We start from the raw sequence: 27,711 nt of genomic DNA on the forward strand, positions 1-27,711 counted from the left end.
TAAGAGTTGTACAGAAAATGTACAGTAATCTTACAAACTAGATTTTATTAACAGCTTTAAAAACATATTAAGCTTACACCAAAATGACAGCAGTGTTCTTCTTTTATATATGCATTTCCATCCAACCCCCCACAGAGTTCTACCATTCCCGGTAACCATCTACCCCGCCCGAAAATCCCGTTATCTTAAACAAAAAGGTGTTTCCAACAGACAAAATAAAAGGAGGTTCATTTCAGTACTTCTTTACTTTATAAAATACTTGGTCAATCACAAACTGACAAAAAAAACGAATTATGAATCACAAAAATAACCAACCCCATGGAACGTGAGACTGATATGAAAACCAAAATACTGATAATTTAACAACCATCAAAATATATTTTTTTGACATCACAGATATTTAAAAATGTCTCCTCCGACTTCCAATGTTTTAGTGCAACATTTTGAGTATATCAATAGCGCGTAAAGCGTCCATTTAAACCAGTCGGTGATCCGATCCTTTCCTTCATTTGTTGGCCTTGCTTTCCAGTTACTCTCGAGGTCCTCTTCAGACGTACCACTCGCTGAAGTTGGACGACAGACTGCTGTGACCACTACTGAGGACGACAGAGTCCGGGGACATGTTGCTCTGGGTCTCCGAGACAGGAGATACTAAACCGGGTGGCGTGGAGGACTCATACCCGCTGCTGGCTCCAGGCGAAGAGTCGGCAACGGACAGAGAATCGTGTACCTGAATTGAAAGACATACATCTGTCAGCAAATTTCGTTCAAATATTAAACAGTTTGTCAAACCACCCCGAGGTGTGTACAACAAGTTATTTCTTGGCAAAAAATAAATCAAAAGAAACAAACTCGCCTTCATATGTTTCCTGAGAGAACTGGGGTGCGTGTATGACTTGTCACACATCTTGCACAGATATGGCTTGTCAGACGTGTGAACGTGCATGTGTTTCTTGCGATCACTGCTGTTGGCAAAGCGTCGGTCGCAGCCAAAGAAGTCACACATGAACGGCTTCTCCCCTTAAAAGAGAACAGGACAGACATTTAATCAACTGTTTTTATGCCTGCCACATCACCAGATTAAAAGTAAGCTCCTATTTAGAAACATACATGTATGTGACCCTTTTGGTAAAAATCAACATCATTCAAACTGCACATGGCACTGTCTTTTCGTTTTCTTATTAACGAGGTCCTGAATGGCTATATGTCTAATAGAAAAGCGTTAAATTACCTGTGTGCGTCCTTTTGTGTATCTTCAAGTTCTCCGAGCGCGCAAAGACCTTGCTGCACCCGGGGAACGGGCATGGAAACGGCTTCTCTCCCGTGTGCACACGAATATGATTAACCAGCTTGTATTTGGCTTTGAACGGTTTGTTCTCCCGCGGGCACTCTTCCCAGAAACATGTGTGGCTACTTTGCTCCGGCCCACCGACGTGCTCCACCGAGACGTGCGTAACCAGCTCGTGCATGGTGGCATAGGTCTTGCCACAGCACCGGTTCGCCCCTCCGGCCTGGTCCGGGTCTATCCACTTACATATCAACTCCTGTTTGATGCACTGCTGCCGCATGTAGCGGAAGAACGCCGCAGGGTGATGATGGTGGTGTGCTGCCATGCCCATGTTTAGACCCATGGCTCCATACTGGCCGTAAGGGTCGTTCCTTTGGCTGGACATGTACTGGTCCGCTCGCCCGAATACCTCCCCGGTTAGTCCCACTCCAAGCCGACCACCCAGCATGTTAGCAGAGACGTGGTGCTGGTCGTGCATTCCAGGGAAGAGGAGGTGTCCCTGGCCCTCGACGTGAGAGTGATGAAGGGACCCAGCCATTGTCCTCAGGAGAGGGTGTTGGTCGCTGGCCGAGGAAGTGTCCCCAAAACCCCGGTTGCGCAGGAGAAAGTCACGTGTGGAACTGGCATACGATGGACCATACCCGGGCCCCTGGGCTGCAATGTGGACGGACTCCATAAAGCTGGGGTCTCTCTCCTGCATGTCGGCTGCAGAATGGACCGAGTGGTGCCTTTGGAACGCGCTGCTGACTACGGAGTGCGGGTGACCTCCCTCCGACAGCATCACAGTATGTGCTTGGGCTCTTAGAGTGGAACTCCGCGCAAAGTAATTATTACTACTTTACGTGTGCGTAAAACGCGGGTGAAGAAGCGCGCAAAAGTTATGCATAAAATACGCGTATTTATATACCTATTGCTTCAGGAAATACCAAAGCACCCACATAACGTTTCCAAGCTATGAACTGATAGTTTTGCCGGAGTCTCTAAACAAGAATGTGCCAGGTAAGTTACACAAGCAAGAATTAAGATGTTGTTCCGTGGTACATCTTCAGAATGCTGTTACTGTTATGTGTTCTCATTACAGCCTGGTGAATCCTAATCCTTGGAGTCCTCAATGGGCACTTGCTCTCCTTTTTAGAGAACCCCGGGTGTTCACCGAACGCACTCTGATTGGCCCCAGTACGTAATCCATCCCAGCATTCCACCAATCACAGGAAGGCCACTAGTGACTAATCGCTGCATGCTCCGCCTGCTTTGTTACTCGGTAAAGTAGTTTTAGCAGTAAAATTATAAATTTTGGTGATAACTGAAAACCTAGCCTAGTACTTACTTTATTAACGTGGCTTGCATGCTGAATAATGTGACAAGACAAACATACATATGCATAAGTTAAGTTTTACTATACAGTGTGGAAGGTCATCTTTATTTGTCTATAACTTTCCAAAGGAACACACAATCACGGTTAACACAGTCTCGCAATTTTAAATGTTTTACCTCATGCATGCCATATAAGTTTGTAACCCCGAAGGCTATATCTGTTCTGAGTATCGGACGTACGGCAAACAGAAACACTAACCGACTGAAAAGTTATTTTTCTCTATGGTTACCGTCACTCACATGCTTCTGTCCCGCTTGCCGACTCCACAGGAGCCCGTCAAGTTCAAAGGCAGATCTGGGGTTGACAGGGAAAAAACAACCTTTCAAGTTAAAATGATGAAGTGCCTAAATAGCATTAAACATTCAACCTGACATGTTAGAACCTGTAAGAGTATATGACCAAAATAACACTGGACATTTAAAAAAAAAAATATGATCACATATCTTCTAGACAATTTAAATTTTGGAACATAAAAAGGCAATCATGATTTAGAAAAATATACAAACGTTAATGAAGTTATATGACTTTTGGTAACAATTTCCCTTCAACCTATATGTTTATATAAGTGCTGGCTTCAGCACTACAATGATTTAAATTAAAATATACGGGACAAATGTGTTAATCACGTGACAATAAACAATTACATTTATAGGCTACCCGACGAGGTAACAATCATCCAACATTGTTAACATTAGCATCTATCTTCTGTCATGTTGAAGTGTGGACCTATAACGAATAGCTTAATGGGCCTATAGTTAGAATATGCCACTTTCATGTTCTCTTGGCGAACGTCCTCAAACCTACCACTGGGGGTGCATCTCAACAATTATCAGTGTATTCTTCTCATCTCCTTCCCTCCGTGTCCACTGATCTGAATAGACTGGAATGAGGAAATAAATTCCCTCCACCCGCCATATTGCTTTCACTAGTCCTGTTTATAGATCCGTGCACCCTGAGGGAGAGGAGATGAAAGGAGGACGCCATTTTAGTCCATTGGGATACAGCCCTAGTCATTCTTTGACCTGATAGTTTTTTCGTACAAGTATGGGGGGACAGACCACCTGGTTCTAACTGGGTGTACGGTACATTTTCAGAATATGTCGCATGCGCCACTGTAGTGCAACACAAACGGACGGGCGGCGGAAAGATCCACGTGGTTTTCCCAAACCACCGCGGCTTCCATCCGCAACAGAAGGGACAGCGAGGGAACAGAAAGGAAAGGCAGCCAGCTCGTTTCTACCATGCAGCGGCCGGGTGGTCGCCATCGCCACAATGGCCACTCTCCGCTCCGTAACAACAATTCCATGACCTCAAACCTCGCGGCTCCTCCGCCGCGCGCTAGCTCCACGGGCGTCTATGTGGATTACTCCTCCATCAACAATAGGCCGGTAAAACCGGAGCTGGTCTGCAAATGGACTGATCGGGAGCAGCGAACTTCAAAACAAAGGATATGCAACCAAACTTTCAGCTCCATGCACGAGCTAGTGGAACACGTCAGCACGGAGCACGTCGCTGGTCTCGAGCCCCTGAGCCATGTTTGCATGTGGGAAGAATGTCTGAGAGATGGGAAGGCGTTCAAAGCCAAATATAAACTGATAAATCACATCAGGGTACACACTGGGGAGAAACCATTCTCCTGCTCTTTTGCAGAATGTGGGAAAGTGTTCGCTCGTTCGGAAAACCTCAAGATTCACACGCGCACGCACACAGGTATGTATCTAGATAGATAATGACATTTCTTTATCTCTACCGGCATTTTGTTCTTACGTAGTTTATCTCCTTTAAATATCATTGAGCCTTCAAGGGAAAAAAATCTATTATTGGATTATACAAGGGGTTTACAGGGTAGAAAGGTTTGTTATAGGCTCGAGTAGTCGCTGCTTGGCACAGGCAGAAAGGCTTAGGACGTCATCGTGTTTACGTGTTCAACACACGCCTCCGTTCAGGAAGTAAAAAAAAATCTATTCAGGAAGTGCAGTGTGTGGTTTGTTCATTGACATAATGGAAGAAAACAAAGCTCAAGGACGGCCAGGTTTAAGATATCTCAATTACATGGTCCTTGCGCCCTGTATATATTACACATCGAGTGCATTCATGTTACGTAATGAATGATCACAGTTAGTCGCGCTGGTACTCCTTAACCAAGCGCAGGAACATGGATATGTAGGCGTGTGGGTACACTCACTTCAACCCTATTTAATGTAAACTGTTTGGTTCGAAACTTGAATAATGATTGGCTGAAAACAGTGTCATGTCAGACGTATATACCACGTGTGACAACAAAAAAAACACTTTTCACTGGGTTAACTACATTAGGAACCAGTTTGTAGTAGCATGAGCTCTCTAGGGTTTGTGTTAGATGGACCAAGTGCCACAACAACGGGCAGTATTTAGAAACTGGTGCCTTAGAACACTTCAAAGCCGTTTTACAGGTCCATATACTATGGGTTATACCACAATATCTCAATGCCTTATTGTTATACTATATTAATGTGAAGGACAGTAACAGGTGTGCAGGAATCAGTGTGTCTGAATTGATGTTCCAACATTGTTGACATGACTGATAATATGTCGTTGGGACGCACCAATCCTGTCACTTGGAGCATAATGATATTCTATGGCCTGTGTGTCCTAGGTGAGAAGCCATTTCAATGTGAATTCACCGGCTGTGAGCGGAAGTTTGCCAACAGCAGCGACCGCAAGAAGCACTCCCAGGTCCACACCAGCGCCAAACCGTACGACTGCAAGGCCCACGGCTGCTTCAAATCCTACACGCACCCCAGCTCCCTCAGAAAGCACATGAAGGTCCACGTCAGCGCACTCAAGTGCTCTCCTACCTCGGAACCCATAGACCTGTCGTTCACCGGGATTCTTGGGAAGCGTAGCTCGCGGGATTACGCGGCGCCACGGACTAACTGCTCGTCCGCCAAGCTCTCGCTGCCCCAGGCGGTGTCGAACATTAAGGAGTGGTACGTGTGCACGAGGGTGACTGGACAGGGACAGGACTATCTCGAACTCGCTGCGGACAAGATCAAGTCGGAGCCTTGCAGTGACGATGAGGAGTACTACAAAGCAACGTAGTAGCAGCGGGTTGGATGGCGTGAACTGTGTCAGAAACGGAAGCGGACGGACGGAAGGAAGGTGTCCGTCAACATGGTGACGGACAGCGACGACGGAGAGCCGCAATACATGTGAACGTCGGTGCCTTTATTCACAAATCGTTTTTTAGGGGACGACGGCCGATCGAGAATCGCTCTGGCTTTTGTTGTAGGCTACAAACGAGACGACGTGCACACAAGGGGAACAGTCCGTAGATTGACACTACTTCTACTCTAAAATGCTCTGTGGGTTCAGGCACTGACGTCCCTGTGTTGTTTGAGGATGAACCTTAGCCATGAGCCGTGTTGCCATAAGAGAATCCAGGCGCAGGGCAGCATAGATAAACCCTCACGACGTGGACCCGTGTCCACAACGCAGCTCGGCGGACGTGCTGACCCACGATCCGCTTACTCATCGTATCATGACCCGGAAGGTAAAACCGATCGTAGGTCAGCACTTCTGCCCTGAGACGCGTGGTGAATACAGACAAACCCCGCAGTTCGGGCACAAATTTGATTCTGGAAGTTTTTTCAGGTTTGCTTGATTCACCGTAATTAGCACTTGGGTTTAGTCTGTTGTTGCCTGTGCTCCAGGCCAGCTTCAAATCAAGTGCTTCTCTAATGATTTGACATATTATAATTGACCCATGTCTGCCTGTTGAACCATGAAATACAGAGAACAACGAGACATCCAAGTAACCATTCATTACCTGAGTTGAGCAGGCCAGGTTCAGGCCCAAAAGCTGTTTTGAAAAAAATATTTGAATAAATCTTTACAATTTTCCCTTTACAACACTTAATTCCCTATATAAGCTGTTCATGATGGCGTTAACGACTTGGGTGTGAAACGGGGATGAATTATTAATGTGAAACTTGCTGCCAGACGTGACGGTGATGGTGAGGGAGCCTTTGTTTACATCCTGACTGTGCTGACTTGTGTGATGGTCTTTGTAGTTCACATGGTGACTGTGTGATGGTCATTGTAGTTTTCTGTTGAGAAGTGAAGAGCTACACACATCTGTCGTATTTCCTTTTGAGAACATTTATTATTGTTCAAATCTATTTGCTCAACCTTTAATACTGCCTCATTAAACCTAATTTTACGTTGTTACATGCCTGTTATTTATTTTGTTTTTTGTTACGTCAGTCTTATGTTAAAAAAATATATATATTCCTACATTAAACTAATAAATTGTCATTGCTTGCTAAGAAGCAGGATTGACATGAAAAATCGTACTGACCTTATGTGGTCACTCATCTTTTTGTTTAGTGACCTATGTCTTGTTTGTCCTATAGAAGTGCCATGTCAGTAGTGGGACTCCACTTGATGGAAGGGCCTTGAGTAGCCAAACCAAACAAACACTAACCTGTTGCAGTGTGGGTAGAGAGCAAGTCAGCGAATGAGTGTGTGTGTGTGGGGGGGGGGGCGGGGGGCTTTTGAAGAGAAGCGCACCGGTGAATGCCTCTCTGTTGTCCTGACAACCCTGCTGAGTTGAGAAGACTTGTCTTTTGTGGCTGTTTTGACTCTGACTACAAATAAAATGACTTTGTTAGACTCTGTGACGCCAGGCCCTTAAAGGACACTGTAAACCCCCATTCGACCCCCCCCCCCCCCAGATGGCATCCTATTCCCTGTTTAGAGCAGTCATGTATTTCAACCCTGGTCAAAAGCAGTGTGCTACTTAAAACTCATAGGCTACAATGTTAAAAATGTTACAAACAAAACCAAGTGGTGTCCAGGCCCAGTTTCTCTCTGTTTTAGGGATGATTAGGTAAAAACTGAACATGGAAAAATCAAGAAGTGGCCGTTTGAAACAGGTGTGTCCAGTTCATTTTGTAACTGCTCTGATGGAGTTAGATTGGATGTTTACCATAGGCCCTAAAAGTACTTGTGACCTCTGGGTAAATACCCTTTCATAAATCCTTGCAGCCTTTCTCTGAGCCAACCCTGCGATTTGATTACACTGAAAGAAGTTTCAAAACCGCATTCAAAATGAATACTTGTTTTCTCCCACATAGATTTCTGTTGTTTCTAGAGGTGAGCTCAGCACCTGTCGCACTGTAGTCTGTACGTCATGTGTTTTCCTGTGTGTTTCCTCAGACAGAATTGTGGGAAAGAGGTGGGTTGGACGTCGACCGACGTTCATCGTAACCCAATAAGACTGGTCATTCAAACAAGTACAGACCGCCAGAGACAAAGGTTGAGGAGAACAGTGATTCTTGTCCAGTGGAGCAAACAGGAGAGCTTATCCATTAGAATCCAGCCAACCACGCCTCCCTCCTGCAGGGGTTTATAGTGAAAGTTGAAGCCCTGACCCTGGGCTGGAGATTACGGCGACTCACCAAACAGAAAGCTGCCAAACGAGCCTGTGATTCGGGAGAAACACGTTTTTCTCCAACTTGGACCAGGACCTCGCAGGTCATTATAACCTGTTATAACATTTTAGTCTGCTCAGCCTGTCCACAAACACTCTCACTATACGCTTTAGTCATTAGGCATTGGCTCTTATCCGGAGCAGTTCATAGGAGGAAAGGGGGTTTGAACCAGTGACCTTCTGGTTAATGGCCTAATGCTCTGAACTTCCAGGCTATCTACTGTATATCCACCAGAAACACAGATGGTTCTCAGTCAGGCATCAGAGTGGAGCAGACCTGTTTTTTGTCCCTTACCCTTGTTTTCTTTAGTTTTTTTTCTCTGGTAATCATGTAAATAAATACAAAGGTCACACCATTTTAACCTTCATCCCATTCATCCCAAACAGATATAATTCTAGAGAGTGAAAGCGTGCGGTACATTAGCTGTAAGAGTATTTGCACTATTAGGGATTGTATGTTTTTGGACTGTACCAAAGACTAGTCTGAATTAATTTGGGAAAATGAGCTAATGCACAAATTCTGCAACACGGGTTTGAATAAACTAAGCCCTTCATTTTTGGATTACGTGATACTACAACCCCACAAAGATAACAACTTGATTTTGCAAGAATCAGGCCAGTGATGGACTGTCCATGGGGCAGTTCTGGCAAATGCCAGACGGGCTGGTTCATCAGTCGCAGGATAACTAGCTGTGTGTTAGACAGCCATGGGCTGGTTTCGGGTCCCATTCCACCCCTGGATTGGACTGTGTGTCTCAGTGGATCTGCATCTGTGCTGCCTCTTTACCGGTAATGAATGTTGTAAAGAAATACCTTCCCCTAATGGCTTCCACCTTTCTCCTATAAAACACTGGCGTCCGAGGTGCGCACACACACACACACACACACACACCTTCCTCCTTCCCCCAGTCACAAGGTTCCCAGTCAGACCTGTGTGTGTGTGTGGACTACTATAGCACACAAACAGCCATACCATAAAACGGCAGTGAAACAATAAGACCCTTATTATGAAGCTAGCTTCCTGTAGCAGCGACAGGCTTTGATGAGCATCATTATAGTCAGGGGAAGCACAGAGGGAGGGTTCAAACCATACCCACTAGTACACACGTGGAAACGCAAAACGCAGCTAGTTAGTCCATTCTCACATAGCGTCAGAATGCATCCTTGATAAAGTGCAATTGCAGTCATGGCACAGAGCTTTTAATAGTTAAGAGTGTTAGAACGTGTAAAAGGTCAAGACAAAAGTGGCATGTTAGAACCAGGTATAAATTGGGCTTCCTTCTGGTTGTTTGCTTGGTTAGTTTTTTTGGTTAGGGTTAAGGTTCTCAGTATGTAACTAGCCTGTGTTTAAGCCTGTGCTATCATGCCAACTCATTGTCAGTCAATATTTGCCTTGACCTGGGCTATTGAACTACTTTCCCATCAGATAACAAACAATTACAACAAATCTAGTTTGAGTTGGAGTGACTTGCGCAGGTCATTCACAAATATGCCTGAGGGTCCTACTTTATTAACGAGAAAATGCATCTCCTGCCCCCTAGCCTTCCCTCTCATGCTGGCGTCATTAAAACCAGTTGATAGACTGGAGTGTTAATCCGGAATAGGAGATTTACCAGGATTAAGTACCTTCAGTAGGCTGATTCTAATCCGGATCTTTGATCCATTGTTGTTAATTCCTAACTTCACTACATCTTTATTAACTTGTTGTTCTTTTGGAACTTCATATTTAGTTATAGTTTTATTTGTTATTCCTTAATCCCCTTTACATATACCGTCGAACACTGATACAGGAATGCATTTTTCCACCCACTTTTGACACGACGCCTCACTCAACTTCCCATCACCCAGGTGTCCCTCACTCACATTGTGTGGACATTAAACGGCAGCAATTGGTTCTGTAGGGATACATTTCAATTTAAAATGTAATTTGTCGTAAATTGTGTCCCGCTCATCCCAGGCTTAATTCCCTAACTGCGGTGTAAGCAGCTATCGTGTCGTGGCAGATACCTTGTTTTCTTGGTGCCCCCCCCCCCCCCCCCCCCCCGAGGTATCGGCATTCGTGGCTACCAGGTGTTAGCGGTGGACAATCACACGTTTAGAATGTGAACTAAAACTGCTCAGGGACACTTTATGGGCTCCGAATGAATGTATCACCACCTGTCTGGCCAGGATGAGGCCACAGAGAAACGGAAGCAGGACCGAAGTCTCTCTCCTTTTACTAGATGTGATCGGTGTCTTGTCAGCTGGATGTGCATTTGTCCGGACCCTTCTGTTTTCAGCTCCCTCACACAAAACAGATTCTAACAAACAAAACATCTCCTATCAAACAGCCAGTTAGTCGCACGCATTCATCAGAAATGACAGAAGATGAAGAGAAAGAAAGCAATCAAAGGGCCTGAGAGCAAGTGTTTGGAGGGGATTGAGTGAGACGAGGGCCTCGGGGTCAGGGCTTCAAAGTGGAGTGTTTATACTGAATCCGGGAAAACCAAATAACCAGATTGAGCAATCCGCCACGGAGCACACTGCTGTTCCGGGAACGCCTGTGGCACTTCACAGAGTTTCATGGAGACCCCCCGCGGGGGACAAAGAGACACCCCACGCTCTGGAATCTGTTCAGAACACCCTCAGAACACAGAGCCCAACTGTTCCCTTTCTGGGGTGAGGGGATCTGGTGGATCCAGGGGCGGATGAGGGGGGGGGGCGAGGGGACGGTAGTAAAACAGAAGAGGGCTGAGGATGGGTGACTGAAGACTGAGGTGACCCTACAACAATGAAGTCCCCTGGACAGGCTGATGGAGCGGTAATAGACTGGGCCCATCGTCTGATGGTGATGGAGTGGAGAACCAAGGGGCTCCAGACAACTCATTAAAGATGACTTCTGTTTTAAATCCGAGGGGACCGAGACATTGGATGCAGAATATCATGCTGGATATCCATGGATATACCATCGATGGATTGTGTGTGTGTGGTTGTATCTTTGGTTCCTAAGAACATATTCAAAGAATGCATGTTCATTGCATTCTTTCTTTCTCACACTCTCTTTCTCTCCAACACACACACACACACACACAATCCATCGATGGTCATGGGGTTCAGCTGTGTAATTGATTAGGAGGCAAGGAGAAGGGGGAGGAGCCATTACTGAGCTGAGCACCAATAATGACAGACCAAGACAAAGGGCACCTGGGAATTAACACAGCAGAGGAGAAAGGAGGGCATAGCCTGGAGCAACCAGTCCTCATTCTCTTTGGGGAGGGTATAGCCTCGAGCAACCAGAGTCATCACACACACACACACACACAAAAGAATAAACAGCCTCTCTCTCTCCCTCCAGTCTCTCCATCTCTCATAATACCATCTCAACAGGACATTTTCATTCTTTACTTGTCGGTCAGTCAGCTTTGACACGAGGTTCTGTGGGAAGATGGCCCCCATCTGTCCCCCTTCATAATGGACGACCCGTAAAACAGTGAATGGGGACAGTTGTTCAAATATAGCTTAATCTTTGTCATCATAACACTGTTCCTCACCTCTGGCTCAACTATGTGTGTGTGTATGTGTGTGTGTTGTGCGTTGTGAAATCTAAGCTGCCAGCCCTGTCCACTCCCATCTTTCCCCCTAAAGAGGTAATCCAACCAAGTGGACAATTACAACCTGTTACTATATTCCCACTCCACTGAGAGATGAATGCACACTCCAGCCCTTCGTCAACTGAGGGCCCTTGTTACACTGAAAGCCCCTCAATCCCCTTCAGCAGAACACTGGATCCTCCCCTACACATCCCTCTCATAAAGCCCCGCATCTCAAAATCATTGAGAGGTGCTGAATCAGACACTGGTAAGAAGCCTCCCCCCCACCCCCCCCCCAACTGACCCTCCATATGTGACCCCCACAGGCGGAATGTTCCGGCCAGCCCACCATTCTTAACGGGAACGCTGGAACACGGTGACATCAGAATGACATCAGTCAGCCTCTGTTCGGACAATGGCCGGCAGAGGAGGGGGTGGGATGACAGGGCTGAGGGCTTTGAAGAGACCTGTGTCTTAAAGCCGCTGGACGATACAAAAGTCCTGAAGTTTGTCCTCCCCATTCATTAGCTGTGTGTATAGAAACGGCCCAGTCCAAGTGAATGCGCCTCCTGACATGTTTATGATAACTAATGGACAATCGGCCATGAGGGAATTTTCTGTGACTAAACCCACCCTCAGGGTTTTAAATGAAACAACATTTGTGTTCGTTTGGGAAGTGGTGGAGGCTCCAAAGCAGAGGGAGATTTTCCTACGGTCTTATACAGGAACGTCTGTGTAATGTTTTGAGAGGAATGAATAAACAAATGCTACGGGCGAGATGTTTTCCATGTGGTCTATTTCTAAGGTGTTGGATGACAAAGCCACACACCACCAGGCTGTTACCTAGAAACAAAACACTTAAAACAACTTCATTAGACAACACACAGTTACAGAGGCCCACAATGCTTCACTCTCCATCCCTGAACTCCACCATCCCCCACCACTCATGCGTAGAATTACCTCAAAACCACCGTTGACGCAAACAAACCACTCACACACATTATACAGTGAACACAATAACCAACCACAGCCAAGTGTAGTGTCCGGTAATTCCTTCCAGAAGGGCTCTGGTGAGACACCCTCAGTGCTACCCCCTGGAGGCAGCATGACGAAGTACAGCCATCTTCACTGTGTTTAGACATCATACTGGTCTGACTTCCTAAATGAAATCTGAATATGAACATAGGAGTATACATTAATGCAGACTACCACAAATAGCTGGGGGCAAGGTTTTCTCCCATACAGGTCCATTAATGGGAGATAAAGACTCCGTCTCAACCTCTAAGTGTTCACTGAAGACTCATCTCTTCAGGAAGGTCTATAAGTGTGGTCTGGCCCAGGGTGTGAAGGTGAACGGAAAGACACTGGATTTACAAGCCAGCCTTGCCATCTTTGCCTGGCAGGCTCGTCTCCACTGGGATGTCCTCTCCACAACACCTTTATGGGGCGGAGTCACCCGCCCAGTCACTCTGCCCCGACTGTCCTCATTGGGGGGAGACACCCGCCCAGTCACGCTGCCCCTGACTGTCCTCATGGGGCGGAGTCACCCGCCTAGTCACGCTACCCCGACTGTCCTCATGGGGCGGAGTCACCCGCCCAGTCACTCTGCCCCCACTGTCCTCATGGGGCGGAGTCACCCGCCTAGTCACGCTACCCCGACAGTCCTCATGGGGCGGAGTCACCCGCCTAGTCACGCTACCCTGACTGTCCTCATGGGGCGGAGTCACCCGCCCAGTCACTCTGCCCCCACTGTCCTCATGGGGCGGAGTCACCCGCCTAGTCACGCTACCCCGACTGTCCTCATGGGGCGGAGTCACCCGCCCAGTCACTCTGCCCCCACTGTCCTCATGGGGCGGAGTCACCCGCCTAGTCACGCTACCCCGACAGTCCTCATGGGGCGGAGTCACCCGCCCAGTCACTCTGCCCCCACTGTCCTCATGGGGCGGAGTCACCCGCCTAGTCACGCTACCCCGACAGTCCTCATGGGGCGGAGTCACCCGCCCAGTCACGCTACCTCTGGCTGTCCTCATGGGGCGGAGTCACTGGCCCAGTCATGTATCCCTGGCTGTCCTCATGGGGCGGAGTCACTGGCCCAGTCATGCATCCCCTGGCTGTCCTCATGGGGCGGAGTCACTGGCCCAGTCATGCATCCCCTGGCTGTCCTCATGCAATGGAACAGAACTGTGTTTGGTTGGTGTCCCACTGGTGGTGTGGTGCTTTGAAAAATGAATGGAGATATTTCCTGCCTGGTTGTTCCTGTCCAAGGTAATCTGCTGGGATCTGTCCTATCTCAGTCCCAATGGTTTTTGCTGGGGTCTGTCCTATCACAGTCCCAATTTTATACATTTGCATTTGTTTATGTGAAGGGGGACTAGGGTCAGTTTGATTTATATGCTAGGGTATCCTATTGGATCCATGGAATGCTTTCTGTAATTTTTGTGGAGCTAATAATCTTCATCCAGCATAGCCAGGGGACTGGCCACACCTCCATCCCGCTTCTAGGTTTCAGCCCTAGTAAGTTGTCTCTGTAGCTACTGTGCACCAATTTCTTGTTGTTGCTTGCTCTTTAGGATTTCAGGCTGGGCGTTTGTAAAAGTAACAACTGCTGATGTAAAAAGGTCTTTATACAATAAATATGATTGATGACCAACCTAACCACTGTAACCATTACAACCAACCTGATGTCAGACCGAGTTTCCCTCGAACATAGGGTCCTCTGTTCTTGCTCTGCGGGGGTACATCCCGGTCGATCCCATCTCACAAATGTCAGCCAATTGAATGGAAGGCCTTGACGTTCTTTGACCTTTAGGTCATCCTGAGCTTAGCGGACATCACAGCACGTTCCCTCCCCAACTTGGTGCCATCGAGATGATCTCCGAACACAGACACGTAAGGCGACAAGACAAGTTGAAGGACAACTTTTAAAGCTTAACAGAGTCTGAATTCTGCCTATGAGGCATTTAAAGTCAACAAGGACCAAATTCTCATTTTCAGTGACAATGTGCTTCACACCTAATTGATGAACAAGATCACGTATTCCACAGAAAGTGATAAAGATGTGCTAATGTTCAACACACACACACACACACACACACACACACACACACACACACACACACACACACACAAAGGAAAACACATTTTCCCAAACAGGAAAATAGTTTTTATTTGACTTTAGTCCCCCCGATCTTTATTACATTATTTCAAATCAGAAAAGGAACCCAGTCACCCGGGCGCTGACGGTGATGAGACTAGTATAATTTATGGGATTATATTTACATGAAAAGGATATGAGTATCGGATTCTGATGGATGGATGGATTATGTCCCAGACGCGTATTGCACGAATCAGGGAGTAAGGAGCCTTCTAAGAAATTACAAGGTCTTTAAAAAAAAATTATAATAATAATAATAGGTTGCTTTTGAAAATTCAAATGAATTACTAATGAGGCACTAGTGTCATAGAGGCATAAATAGAAACGAGACAAAAAAAGCATGGGAATATAAAAGTTAAATAAAAGAGACCCAGCTGGTTAATAGTCAAGCATTTATAATACAAAATAAAACCCAGTAAACAAAACAAAACCTAGAGGAAGGCAGTAAGGCCCAAACAGCACCCTATTCCCTACGTAGTGAAGTTAGGGAGTCATTTGGGAGTGCCCCCCAGCCTGTTGCCTTGTGGGTAAAAAGAGAGCAAATCCATTTCACATTGTACGTTCAATTATTAATGTTTTGTACAACCCCAAATCGTAGGCTGCATAAAAAAAAAAAAAATATTTACAAACATTTTCTTCAACACCATTAAGTTTGAATTATAACGCAGAACCACCCCACACCCAACGTGGGTACGTGGATTAATAGCAAAACTGTAAGTAGCAGGACTGATTAAAATAGTCACCTTTTTTGGATTTTGTTCTCAGTGAATGATATGTTTAATTGATGCACTGTTCAGGTCAGGTCTTCCAACAGTAATTGAGAACACACATTCCATCCACACCCCGGGAAAAAAAAGAAAACATCCACTTCCTGACACTGACAAAGGAGGCTTCATATCAAAGCCGTTCCTTATATTGTACACTACGTTTAAAGTGAGGCCAGTGTGTCCTGGTGAAGAGTAGCGCACTGGAAAGTAGTTAGGGTGACATTTGGGACAGACGCGAGTTGGTAAAGTAAAGATACCTCCAGACTAGAGAGGGTGACAGGTCATGTGGTGGCTGGAGGGGGGGGCAGTAAGGAGAGAGACAGGTAGGGATACAGACAGGGGGAGAGAAAAACAAAGACAGAAAGAGAGAATCAGAGTTCAGTTGGTTGGTGAAATGTCTGGTTCAGTCCACCTTCACGACGCTGTAGATCTTGGTGACGAACCAGAAACAGGCAAAGAATCCAATCGTTCCTGGGGAAAAAGGTCAAAGTTCACTGACTGACATGGGATGTCTTCTAATAACGAGAAATACTCTTAGTTGGTCTGCCTGGAAGAATAAATGGATCATGAAACACAAACACTAGCCTGTAACCAGCGCCACCTAGTGTGTGTTGAACAATGTACTGCTGCAGCTCTCTTCAACCAAACCTGCCCCCGCCCTCCCGCTAACCTGCCCCCGCTAACCTCCCCCCGCCCTCCCGCTAACCTGCCCCCGCCCTCCCGCTAACCTGCCCCCACCCTCCCGCTAACCTGCCCCCGATACGTTTTCATTCTCCGGCCAGAGTCTGTAGACAGCACAAGCAAAATCGAAGGTCCATGGAGACAGACGCGCCCCCAACACACACGGACGCGCCCCCCAACACACACGGACGCGCCCCCACGAGCTACCTACCAGTGAACAGGAAGAAGATGAGAGCCATGATCATGGTGTAGCCAAAGTAGAGGATGGTGCTAGCCAATCCTGTGATCTGGAGCTTGGAGAAGAAATAGTGGATGGCATAAATCAGGAAGTAGACCGCCGTGAAACCACTGGTCAGGAAGGAACGCCACTGCCAGTGATAGTCCTGATGGGAAGAGAACAGAGTCGAACATCTTAGGATCTCCAGCAACTTTGGAAAGACCACCACTGCCAGTAAAGAAAATGACGAAGGTGGTTTATTTTATAAAGCCCTTTTAATCATCAACAGTTGTCTCAAAGTGACAATATACAGACACACATCCTGAAAGCGAAGGATTTGGAATCTCAAGGATAGGAAAAACTCTCTAAACAGGCTGGAATCTAGGAAGAAACCCAGAGAAGTGTCTCTGTGTGTGTACGTGCACGTGCTGGATGACTCACCTCAGCACACAGGTGGAAGTAGCAGAGCAGGATGGTGGCCTCAGAGCATGTGATGACGAGGATGATGAAGACCAAGAAAAGGAACCCAAACATGTAGTACATCTGGTGGGACCTGGTAACACACACATACACACACACTTGAACCAGCCTGTTAAGAACCAGGCCTACCGTTGCTGCCCTCTTCACGACACCATGTAAACTCGGCATCCCTGTCTGTCTAGTGACCACAGCTCAACAGAGCACCACTGGGAATAAAACCGCCCTCACTCCACAACAAGCTACATTAAAGCAACACAATAAATCACCAACCTGACTGAAAACCAACCGAAACCAGCCGGTCAGTTGAGACATACCAGATGCTGTTGAGGATGAAGAAGAGCTGGATGAAGATGCATCCGAAGGGGAGAATCCCGCCCATGACGATCCCAGGGAGGGGCTTGGTGTAGAAGGACTGCTCCGGGATCTGACGAGGGATCTGATTGGTCCGCACCGGGTGCTCAATCCCCTGACAAACACCAATGACCAGGCGGAGCGTGAAGCAGACAAAACACGCAGCTTTCAGGAAGCAGGTGTTGTGTTTTAATAAAGTACCCTGCGTTTCTACTCACCGTCTTCTTGAAGCCGAAGTAGGCCCCTATAAAGGTGAGTGGGACAGAGATGCAGAACCACAGAGCCAAAATGGCCACCAGAGTGCCAAAGGGCATGGCTGCAGAGGAGCCCTCACCCCACAAGATCAGGTTCATCACGAAGAAGTCAGCAAACACAACGCTAAACCACGGAGAGAGAGACAGACAGATTCATAGTCACCCAACAGAACCTGGAGACAGAGACACTCAGAGACAGACAACATGAAGACAGACACAGACCCAGAAACACACCACAAAAAGACCCAGAGGGACCCAGAGACACACAGAGACAGACAACATGAAGACAGAGACACTCAGACAGACAACAAAAAGACCTAGAGGGACACAGAGATAACAAACAGACATTTTTACAAAGCCTTGGAGTTTCTCCTTGTCACACCTTGAAAAACCTGGGGCATTACATAAGCCCATAGCTAGGGGCTCTGTTTTTAGTAATCAGGCTAAACATCATGGACTTGACCATAAACAATGTATCTCGCTGACCAATAGTATGTCAGACTCACCCGGGACACAGGAAGCAGGTCAACAGAACGTTTGTCTTCCACTTCTCACCGCCAAAGGCTGTTTGAGAAGAAAAGCAGAGCAGAAGAAACCCATTCAGCAACTCTCAGAAACCCAAGGACCAGGCATTTCTGAGAAATTCAGACATTTCTTTTCTTCCACTGTGTTTGGGCCCAAAGCCTTCACCAGAGAGGGAGAGATCATGTCAGTGTGTCCATCTGGTGAAGGTTGGGGGTTAAGTTGGGGGGACCCCCAACCGCTACAAGCCTCTACGGATCACAGAACCAGCGACGGGCGCACAGGGACCCGTTTTGCTCCCCCCTTCCCAGAGAACAGGTCTGACACTGATTGGACCTAACGAGCTTCCCTCTGGTCCAGATGGGTTGCGACTAGCTGACTGCTTGAGGTCAAGTTGGGATCATGACCCTTTCCCTCTGTTCACTCACAACCTGTAGAAGCGGGAGTCCACGAGGCCGATTGCCAGTGACACACACACACACACACACACACACACACACACACACACACACACACACACACACACACACACTTACACTTGTAGAAGCGTGCAGCCACGTAGCCAGCCGGCGTACCCAGCAGCACCCAGAGTACGACAGCACAAGTCATGAGAGCCCCGCGGTTGGCTGGGGACAGGAAGCCCAGGCAGGCAAAGACTAGGGAGGGAGAGGGAAGTTTAGGAGATCATGTAAACTACTGAAATAAGCACTTTACTGCTGAACGACATAGTCCTCCCGCCAGTGAGAAGAAACTCTAGTACGTCACCACTGCTTTCAGTGACCCGCGGTAAATAGGGGGTTTAAGCACCTCTTTCCCCCCAAATCAGTCAGGGTGCATTTTCGTCCTAATAACAGATGCTCGTTTCCCATGGCAAACAAACAGATTACAGTCTTTACTTCCTTCTGAAAAGCCCTGCCTCGGTATTGATCAGAGAAAGGAAACAGCTCTACATTCTGGAACTCACAGAGTGTGACGAACGTCATGAGGAAGATCTGAGTTCCAGAGCCCAGGAAGACAGAGAGAAGCATGCCTTTCCTTGGGGGGCGAAACACGTCTCCATGGACCAGCTTCCAGCCAAATTCCTCTTGGGCATCCTCCTGGGAGACAGGGAGAGGGAGACAGGGAGAGGGAGACAGGGAGACAGGGAGAGGGAGACAGGCAGAAGAGTTTCAGTTTTCAGCTGAAGATTATTTATCATTATTTAATAACATTAGAGATTTTTCTCAGAAGGCTGTAAAACAGCTTGAAATTCTAGTTGATGATGAGGACATGGAAGGTTAGGGGTCATGGGTTAGCTTCAAAAAGAAAGGGAGAGAAAGACAGAGACACGGGAGAGAGAGAGGGGGGGAGAGAGGGGGGGAGAGAGGGCTCCATGTTAATTAGCAGGGACAGACTTTAGAGGGTTGAAACACGAGCAGGCTGGTCACTGTGGCAACACTACATGTCAGTGTGGTCGCTAGGGGACTGGGCTGACCACTAGGAGGAGGGGCTGATCACTAGGAGGAGGGGCTGATCACTAGGAGGACGGGCTGATCACTAGGAGGACGGGCTGATCACTAGGAGGAGGGGCTGATCACTAGGAGAAGGGGGTGAAAGGAAATAATGAATTTGATCTCCAAGAGGAGGACTGTAACACATTGTAAGAACAAGGTTTGGGGGTGTACGTGGGGAAGGGGGTTCACACAGATCAATGTGTCACCCCTGGTGACAAGCACAGACCCACTTAGGAAACAGCTGCTGTCAGTTTTCTTTCCATCTGAGAGACTCAGGTGGCAGCGGCGGAGGGGGACGGACTCCATTTTACAGAGATGGCTAGAGGAACCACTGATAGGTCTGCCTCATAGAGCTTCTACGTCACAGAGATGGCTAGAGGAACCACTGATAGGGCTGCCTCATAGAGCTTCTACGTCACAGAGATGGCTAGAGGAACCACTGATAGGGCTGCCTCATAGAGCTTCTACGTCACAGACATGGCTAGAGGAACCACTGATAGGGCTGCCTCATAGAGCTTCTACAATGTTGGCACAACGTTCAGCCGAATTTCGGATAGAAACTTACCACAGAGTCAATCTGGTTGTATCTGGCGATGTCTTTGTGGAGAGTCCTCAGCATGATCATGGCTACCATGCCAGAGAGGAAGAGCACAATCACCAGGGAGTTCATGATACTGGAGGAAGAGTACAGACTCTGAGTTAGAGGACATTGCCTCCTTAAACAGTCACACGAAAGTCCTACTTCCAGGTTCCCACTCGCCAACACATGTCAGTCCGTGGGTGGGACTCACCTGAACCACTGTATGTTGGTGTGAGGCATGGACTCCAGAATGTAGTCCCAGCGAGAGGCCCATCGGATGTTCTTATCCTCCTACAGAGACGGAAGACACAGTCAGTCCTACTAGGTAATGCCTAGACCAGGGGTGTCAAAGCAGTTCCACGGAGGGCCGAGTGTCTGCTGGTTGTCGCTCTCACCTTGTATTTGATTGATTAATTAGGTCACTAATTGGTTAGTTTCTTCCCTCACCCGGTTGTTTAGGTCTGAACTGGGAAGCAATTTATGGGGGAAAACAAAAACCTGCAGACACTCTGCCCCCTCCGTGGAGCCGGTTTGACACCCCTGGTCTAGACTATATCAGAAGACCTACATGGTCCAAATAACCAACCCACTGTCTGTCACTACTGCATCCTGATTCCTGTTTTAATCTACCAAAGTGAGAGCTTTTGACAGATTAACAAGCTTCAATAAAACTACCTCCAAGACTTAACTTTAGTTCAACTTAGTTTTATCCCCTTTAGAGAAGTTCATGGTAAGGTTTTCTAGACATAAAAAAAACAAACAGACAAGCACGTACCACAAACTGCACAGAGTATGTGTAGGCAATCTTAAATTCTCCACTGAACTTGTTGCTCAGGTCCATGGGGCCCCCAGTACAATCAGGCGCTTCCACTTTGCTGTGTTTATAGCTTTCAAGACGAAAAGACGGAAAAAGAAAATGGGATTGGGTCATCACAGAAAACCAATAATGAGTTAATACCAAAATAATGAACAATTAACAGATCCCTAAAATCTAAATACATGCTGTAATTTTGACAATCTGCCTGATATAGATGTTGTAACCCAGTGTCGTGGTTCTCTACCTCTTGGGTTCCATCTTGGCAGCGACCAGCCTTGCCCCGGTGCCCTCGTTCTCCACCACGTGGTAGTGTATGGTGATGTCCACGTGGTTGAAGAAGTAGAACGTGTCTTTGTCGTTGAATTCAGACTGGCAAGAGGAGAAACGCACAGGTTAACGCACAGGGGAGACGGCGACCTCGCGCCACGCAGCGGACGGACGCGGGAGACAACCCGGAAATCACTCACATTGACCACACAGGCGTCTTTGGGTCGTCCCGCCTCGTTGACGTAACAGCCAATGGGGAAACCGGGGTTACAGAACTTCTGTCCGTCCTCCACGTCATAACACCAAGTAACCGGCATGTTGTCCACGATCCTGGTGGGGGGGGGGTAGCATCGTCAACGGGCGGGTTGAACTGGATCCTAAACACTAACAGCGCCGTTCTACAGCGCCGTTCTACAGCGCCGTTCTACAGCGCCGTTCTACAGCTCCGTTCTAAACCCTGTCAGTGGAATGGAAAGCTCCGCTCCAGCTGAGGTTGTGACCTGTCTGGGTGAATTGTGCCCGGGTTAGTGGCGATGTCAAACGCAGTGGGTAAGAGGATTGGCAGTGTGATGGTTGGAGAACAGTGCTGGGGGAGAGGATTGGCAGAGTGATGGTTGGAGAACAGTGCTGGGGGAGAGTGGCGAATCAAACATGAGAAGCTCTTGGACGTGGTCTTTCTGTTCTTTATTACAATGCGTCTTGTGGTTTATTTATGTCCAGGATTTCAGGTGTATATATAGTTATACAGTTATATAGTATATATCGTGTATATAATTAAATAGTATGTATAGTTATATCGTATATATAGTTATATAGTACATATCGTTATTTGGTGTTTGGTGAATTTAGCATTTTTACGTCTGATGGTAAATCCTTGTACAAGTACTTGGGTACATGGATAGACAAGCTTTTATTCAGTGTACATGTTGCTAATCTAGTTAGGAAGCTTAAACTGAAGATCAGTTTTTATTTTAGAAATATATCGAGCATTGCTTTTAATGCCCAAAAAAACTTGTGGAAGCTACTTTTCTACCAGTGAGCGATTATGGTGATGTATTATATATGCTTGCAGCCTCCTCTAACCCAGCGGTTCCCAAACCTCTCCTTGCCCCCCCCCCCCCATTCCATCTATTAGATGTATCCCAGAGCTAGCACTACTGAATCAACTTATTAACGAATTAACAAACCCTTACCTGTTGAATCAGGTGAGCTAGTTGAGGGCAAAAACTAAACTGTGAGATGGCTGGGTGGCCCCCAGGAGAGGTTTGGGAACCACTGCTCTAACCTACGGGGCCTTGAATCAGTGTATCATGCATCTCTATGTTTTATTACAAATGCAAAGTCCCTTACTCACCACGGCATTCTTTATGATTTGGTGGGTTGGACATCACTGACCATCCACAGACAACAGCACTGGTGTGTTTTTATCTATAGAACGATGTTAGGCAAACCTCCAGCATACCTCTGTACCCTTCTCTGTCTCAGCTCTGGTAGTTATCAGCTACGCTTTTACAAGTGGTTGCTTTTTAATGTACCTGAGCCTTTGACAGATCTGGGGAGAACTGCATTTTTCCACTATGCACCCAGGGAATGGAATAATCTGCACAAAGATCTAAAATGAGACGTATTTATATCCATTGTTGAATTTAAGGGCATCATCAAGAATATGGTGATGGAGGCATGTGGTTGTTTTTCTTGAGAGGCCACTGTGTTTGAATAGTTGTCTTTAAATTTTGGATTTATTGTATTTCATGTTGTATATATGTTGCATTTTGATGCATTCTCTTTTTTATACAGCTGCTACCTTGGGCAGGTCTCTCTTGTAAAAGAGATTTTTGATCACAATGGGACTTCCTGGTAAAATAAATAAATAAAATAGATTGACATTGTTTTTAAGTGTATGTGATTCCGTCTTCGTCTTGTATCTGCCTTAATGTTCAGCGTTACGGCGTGTTTAACGTGTTGTTGGACGTCGGACCCTAATAAAACCCTGCCCCCCTGAATAATCTGATGTCCTATGGGTTAATTGTGAATGACAGATTGATCTACAAATAATATTTAGTTATTTGTGACAAGGTGATCTGTGGATCACTCAGTTCAACAGGGGAATATTCGACCCCAGGGCACCACCTAGTGGCTGAATGTGACCCAGCATCCAGGTTGGTGCCGAGTTAGGACACACCGTTGCCCAGCACCTACAAGTTGCTCCATCTCCCCATTAAACGTAGCATAGATTTTTACCCAATGACTGTTTTGGACAAAACTAGCGCAGTACATGCAGCTCTGCCAGAACTCCACAACTAACACGGCGCACTTCGCCCCTTGCAATGTTTGCAGAAGTGAGACCACATTGGGAACTCTGGACTCGTCGACGGGGAAACACGCGGCCATATGGGTGAACCGTGGAGAACACCAGAGGCCTTGTGACTGGTCCATGATACGACAACAGGACACTTACCAGTGGTGCTGGTAATTGAGCAGCATGCCCTTCTTAAGGAAGTCCAGGCGGCCTTTGTCCTGGGCATTTGTGGTGTCATAGGCTTTAGTGCACACATGCTTACACTCCTGCTTCTTCTTAAACTCAAACTAGAACACAAAGACGACATGAAGCACAAGACATCAGTTGGGATCACTAAGCCTGAACCCATATGGGACTCCATTCTGACAGACGGACAAGAGGGTGCAGAAACATAGAGAGATTAGAAATATAATACCAAGTGGATATTTAAGTGTGTGTGTGTGTGTCACCCACCTTATAAGGGGAGGGCTCAATTCTCTCCCCGAACAGAACTTGACCCAAATTCTCAGAGGGCCGTTTTTCTGAGTCGATGGTGCAGAAATCAAACCTGAAAATCACAAGCAGAGAGAAATCAGATTCAATCAACATCATCTTTTTCCCCCATGTCCAAAATTGAATCCTGAGCCCGATTTAGTGCAATTCATTTGACCCAGAAAACTGCTTCTAAGGGGGCCATTTGGGAGCCTTACCTGCCAGAAGATAGCCATTATATTACGCCTGGGTACCTCCTTGGCCTGAGGCCACAACAGACAGAAGAGGAGAGGGGGAATGCCTCTCAAACCGGTTATTGTTTGCCAAATCAGCCAGGGTGTCAACCAGGAGGCAGGGTGTGTCCAGAAACATACAGTATCACTTTTCATGTATGACCTTCACAAAATCCTTCACTTATGCTAAATTTTTTACTTTCAATTCAACACATATATGTGAGGGCTTCAACTGGGTCACCTGGCACAATGCAGTCCCCTTCACACCTGGTAAAAACTCCTGTCAGGCTAAAGAGGGCCAAATAATAAAACGACCACAGCGCATGTCCTCAGAGTTCCCACAACAGGACAGAAGCCGTAAACGGACACAAATTAGCCTTTACGACCGCTCACAAATTTTGGCACATTAAAAAACATCAGACGCCGCTCCCCTGTTCTACAGCCATCGTCTCAACCAACCATCCGTTCTCATCAGGTCGCACAGTTAGCCATCATGTAAAGGTCACATTTCTCACGCACACAATGATGTCACTCCGTGTACCGGCCCTGCCCGGCCGTCCAACCCAGGGGTTTAGCCAGGAGTCAGTCCCTCCAGGGTTTCACCCATCAACTATTCCCAGATTATTATACCATGGCTTAATATTTCACCAATAACTGCACAATGTCTGCATAAAACTGAAAAATCATAAAATAACTGTCTGACATGTACACCATAATATGGCTCAACAAAGCCACAAACACCTTTTGCCTAGTCAGACATTTTTTTTTGTTGTCACAAATTGGACAAAATCATTACACGTCCCAGAGGAACAGCATGATAGTGTGGTACATCTGGCTTGGCCTGCTGGTGTCAATAATCTCTTCAGATATCACACAATGTCCACATCCCAAATGACCCACCACATCCCAAACTGCACACTACCAATGTCCACATCCCAAATGACCCACTACATCCCATACTGCACACTACCAATGTCCACATCCCAAATGACCCACTACATCCCATACTGCACACTACCAATGTCCACATCCCAAATGACCCACTACATCCCATACTGCACACTACCAATGTCCACATCCCAAATGACACACTACATCCCATACTGCACACTACCAATGTCCACATCCCAAATGACACACCACATCCCATACTGCACACTACCAATGTCCACATCCCAAATGACCCACTACATCCCATACTGCACACTACCAATGTCCATATCCCAAATGACCCACTACATCCCATACTGCACACTACCAATGTCCACATCCCAAATGACACACTACATCCCATACTGCACACCACCAATGTCCACATCCCAAATGACACACTACATCCCATACTGCACACTACCAATGTCCACATCCCAAATGACACACTACATCCCATACTGCACACTACCAATGTCCACATCCCAAATGACAAACTACATCCCATACTGCACACTACCAATGTCCACATCCCAAATTACACACTATATCCCATACTGCACACTACCAATGTCCACATCCCAAATGACACTATATCCCATACTACCCCTGACCATGGTGCTACGGTTCCTATTCAATAACAGCAAGCATGCCCCCCCCCCCCCCACCCACCCACCCACTTTTTTTTTTTTTCAAAGGTTGAGCTGTCATTAATAAGTTATAATGGCCTAATGACTCCAGGAGCATTACATTCCTGTCTGCATTCGATATCGCCGGTGCTGCAATGAAAGAGGCCAGTGTTTCCCCTACGTAGCAGCAGTTAAACCCCAAGGGACGGTAGATCACACAGGTCTGACTAGATTGCTTACACGGGGGGAGAGGGCAAAAGAGCGGGAGAAAAAGAGCAGAGAAACAGAGAAGGTGCGGGAAAGGAGTTCCAATGTTAATTTGACAATTAGGCCTTGCAGTTTGTCACATAATTCTGGCACTGGGGAACCACTGCTCCTGGTTCTTCCTGGCTAACTTTACAGCGTTCCTAACCCGTAGCTATCCTCTTTCTAGTCCCTTATACACCAGAAGCCTGTGACTGCACAAAATAAGGGCACTGTCCAATTAGCAACGACAGGGAAATCTTCTGCGTTTCCAGTGGGATACAACGAGGAGACAGACAAATAAGTAGTTGTTGTTCCTGATGTACTCACGCTTTGTATTCATAGGGCAAGACGGACTCCACAGAATCCAGTCTGTTCACGAACATCTCAATGGTTGACTGAAAAACAAAATGTATACTTGTCTTCTCAAAACGGTACACTTCGACTTACCAATATTATGAGCAGTTAAACTTTGAGCCTAAAGCGGTTTCCTCATACACAGGTTGCTTTTCATACGATGTAACTCATAGGCTAGTAAGGCTACTAAAGATTTGAGAATGGAGGCCTACGTTGTGTTAACTGTGAAATCCATAACCTGTTCTGCAAAGGAATGATGATGGTCGATTTTAACGTGGGAAACAAAATTGAGATAGTCTGTATTTCTGATCAGAAGTTGACAAACTAATTGGCTATACTGTATAGTCCATAATAAAACCAGGCACTGGCCTAACTACGTTAGTTAGTAGTTATGGGTTTGCCGGTTAGTTGCCTATATCAAATTGCATTCAAGCAATTTAGGTTAAAGTTACTGTGACTAGCACCTTGCTAGCAAATGTTATTCATGCTTATATATCTTTAAGCCAACAACATTGGCTTTTGTTCTGGATTTCCTGTTGGTACATATTTAAAAAGCATTACTGACACTGATATTACCGCTAACTCGCTCCGAAATGGGTTTTGGAATTCTAGCTAGGTAGTTAGCATGCTAAGCTAACTTAACATGTCGTCTCTAGTATTTTTGCAGTCAGCTGACAATTTAGAGGGAAGCAAGCACTTGGTATTTTGTAGGCTACCTTACAGTCCGGTAGAACATCATTGTCTTTCCCAGCTTGGACTGAGCCTGGTTCACAAAAACTGACAGGAGCCAGCCCCGGAAGGTAGAAACTTGTAGCGCTGTGTAGCAAAAGGAAGATCACCAAAACAGAGCCTCTCGCTCTCCGAAGGGCGCACATTTTCTGCTTATCTCGAAGAGAAACCTAGCTAGCAGACGTTTGTTGGGATGGTGTCTACCTAAACACGGGGCACAGGTTTACTGGCATTTGAATTCACTAGCTAGTCAGGACTGTTGACATAGAATAACTAACGTTAGCTGGTGTCCACCTTCGTAACCTACTTTTTCTGCAGCGACTGAGCAGACACGTCATCTGCGTCTACACTGATGTTTTCTTCAGTAGAGGATTGTGGGACACTGGAGGAAAGATATTGCTTGGCAATTTCACATCATTTATTTTACATACACGAAAGACATATGCACATAACAATTTGAGTGGGGAAATTGATCAGAGCATTTTCCCTTCTAATTATGTAGACAATGTTTTCCTTCTAATTATGAAGACAA

The 27,711-nt window shown here is 46.6% G+C and overlaps 3 protein-coding genes across 4 annotated transcripts; 1 reads left to right on the forward strand and 2 right to left on the reverse strand.

Moving 5' to 3' along the window:
- Positions 1–226: 226 nt before the first annotated feature.
- Positions 227–3,561, reverse strand: LOC105020040 (zinc finger protein ZIC 2-A). The gene is made up of 4 exons (XM_010886691.3): positions 3,308–3,561; positions 1,232–2,957; positions 857–1,020; positions 227–730 (listed from the first exon to the last, which is right to left on the reverse strand). Exons 2-4 carry the CDS (start codon positions 2,067–2,069, stop codon positions 548–550), a joined length of 1,185 nt encoding a protein of 394 aa, XP_010884993.1. The 5' UTR covers positions 2,070–2,957; positions 3,308–3,561; the 3' UTR covers positions 227–547.
- A 22-nt stretch (positions 3,562–3,583) lies between these two features.
- On the forward strand, positions 3,584–6,872 carry LOC105020041 (zinc finger protein ZIC 5). The gene is made up of 2 exons (XM_010886692.3): positions 3,584–4,373; positions 5,299–6,872. The coding sequence occupies exons 1-2, from the start codon at positions 3,905–3,907 to the stop codon at positions 5,742–5,744; spliced, it is 915 nt and encodes a 304-aa protein (XP_010884994.1). The 5' UTR covers positions 3,584–3,904; the 3' UTR covers positions 5,745–6,872.
- Positions 6,873–14,853: 7,981 nt separating this feature from the next.
- tm9sf2 (transmembrane 9 superfamily member 2) lies at positions 14,854–27,529 on the reverse strand. Of its 2 annotated transcripts, XM_010886694.5 has the most exons (17): positions 27,167–27,527; positions 26,424–26,491; positions 24,041–24,134; positions 23,747–23,874; positions 21,489–21,618; positions 21,266–21,390; positions 20,980–21,091; positions 20,416–20,495; positions 20,190–20,298; positions 19,096–19,228; positions 18,668–18,787; positions 18,116–18,173; positions 17,574–17,733; positions 17,319–17,470; positions 16,966–17,077; positions 16,519–16,690; positions 14,854–16,097 (listed from the first exon to the last, which is right to left on the reverse strand). In XM_010886694.5, exons 1-17 carry the CDS (start codon positions 27,323–27,325, stop codon positions 16,030–16,032), a joined length of 1,980 nt encoding a protein of 659 aa, XP_010884996.1. In that variant the 5' UTR covers positions 27,326–27,527; the 3' UTR covers positions 14,854–16,029. The 2 variants fall into 2 exon arrangements, with proteins under 2 accessions (XP_010884996.1, XP_019897864.1); XM_020042305.2 differs by lacking the exon at positions 14,854–16,097 and having other exon boundaries at positions 16,545–16,690; positions 17,275–17,470; positions 27,167–27,529.
- Positions 27,530–27,711: the final 182 nt, after the last annotated feature.

The sequence above is a fragment of the Esox lucius genome, chromosome 22, assembly GCF_011004845.1.
Source record: "Esox lucius isolate fEsoLuc1 chromosome 22, fEsoLuc1.pri, whole genome shotgun sequence".
Lineage (NCBI taxonomy): Eukaryota > Metazoa > Chordata > Actinopteri > Esociformes > Esocidae > Esox > Esox lucius.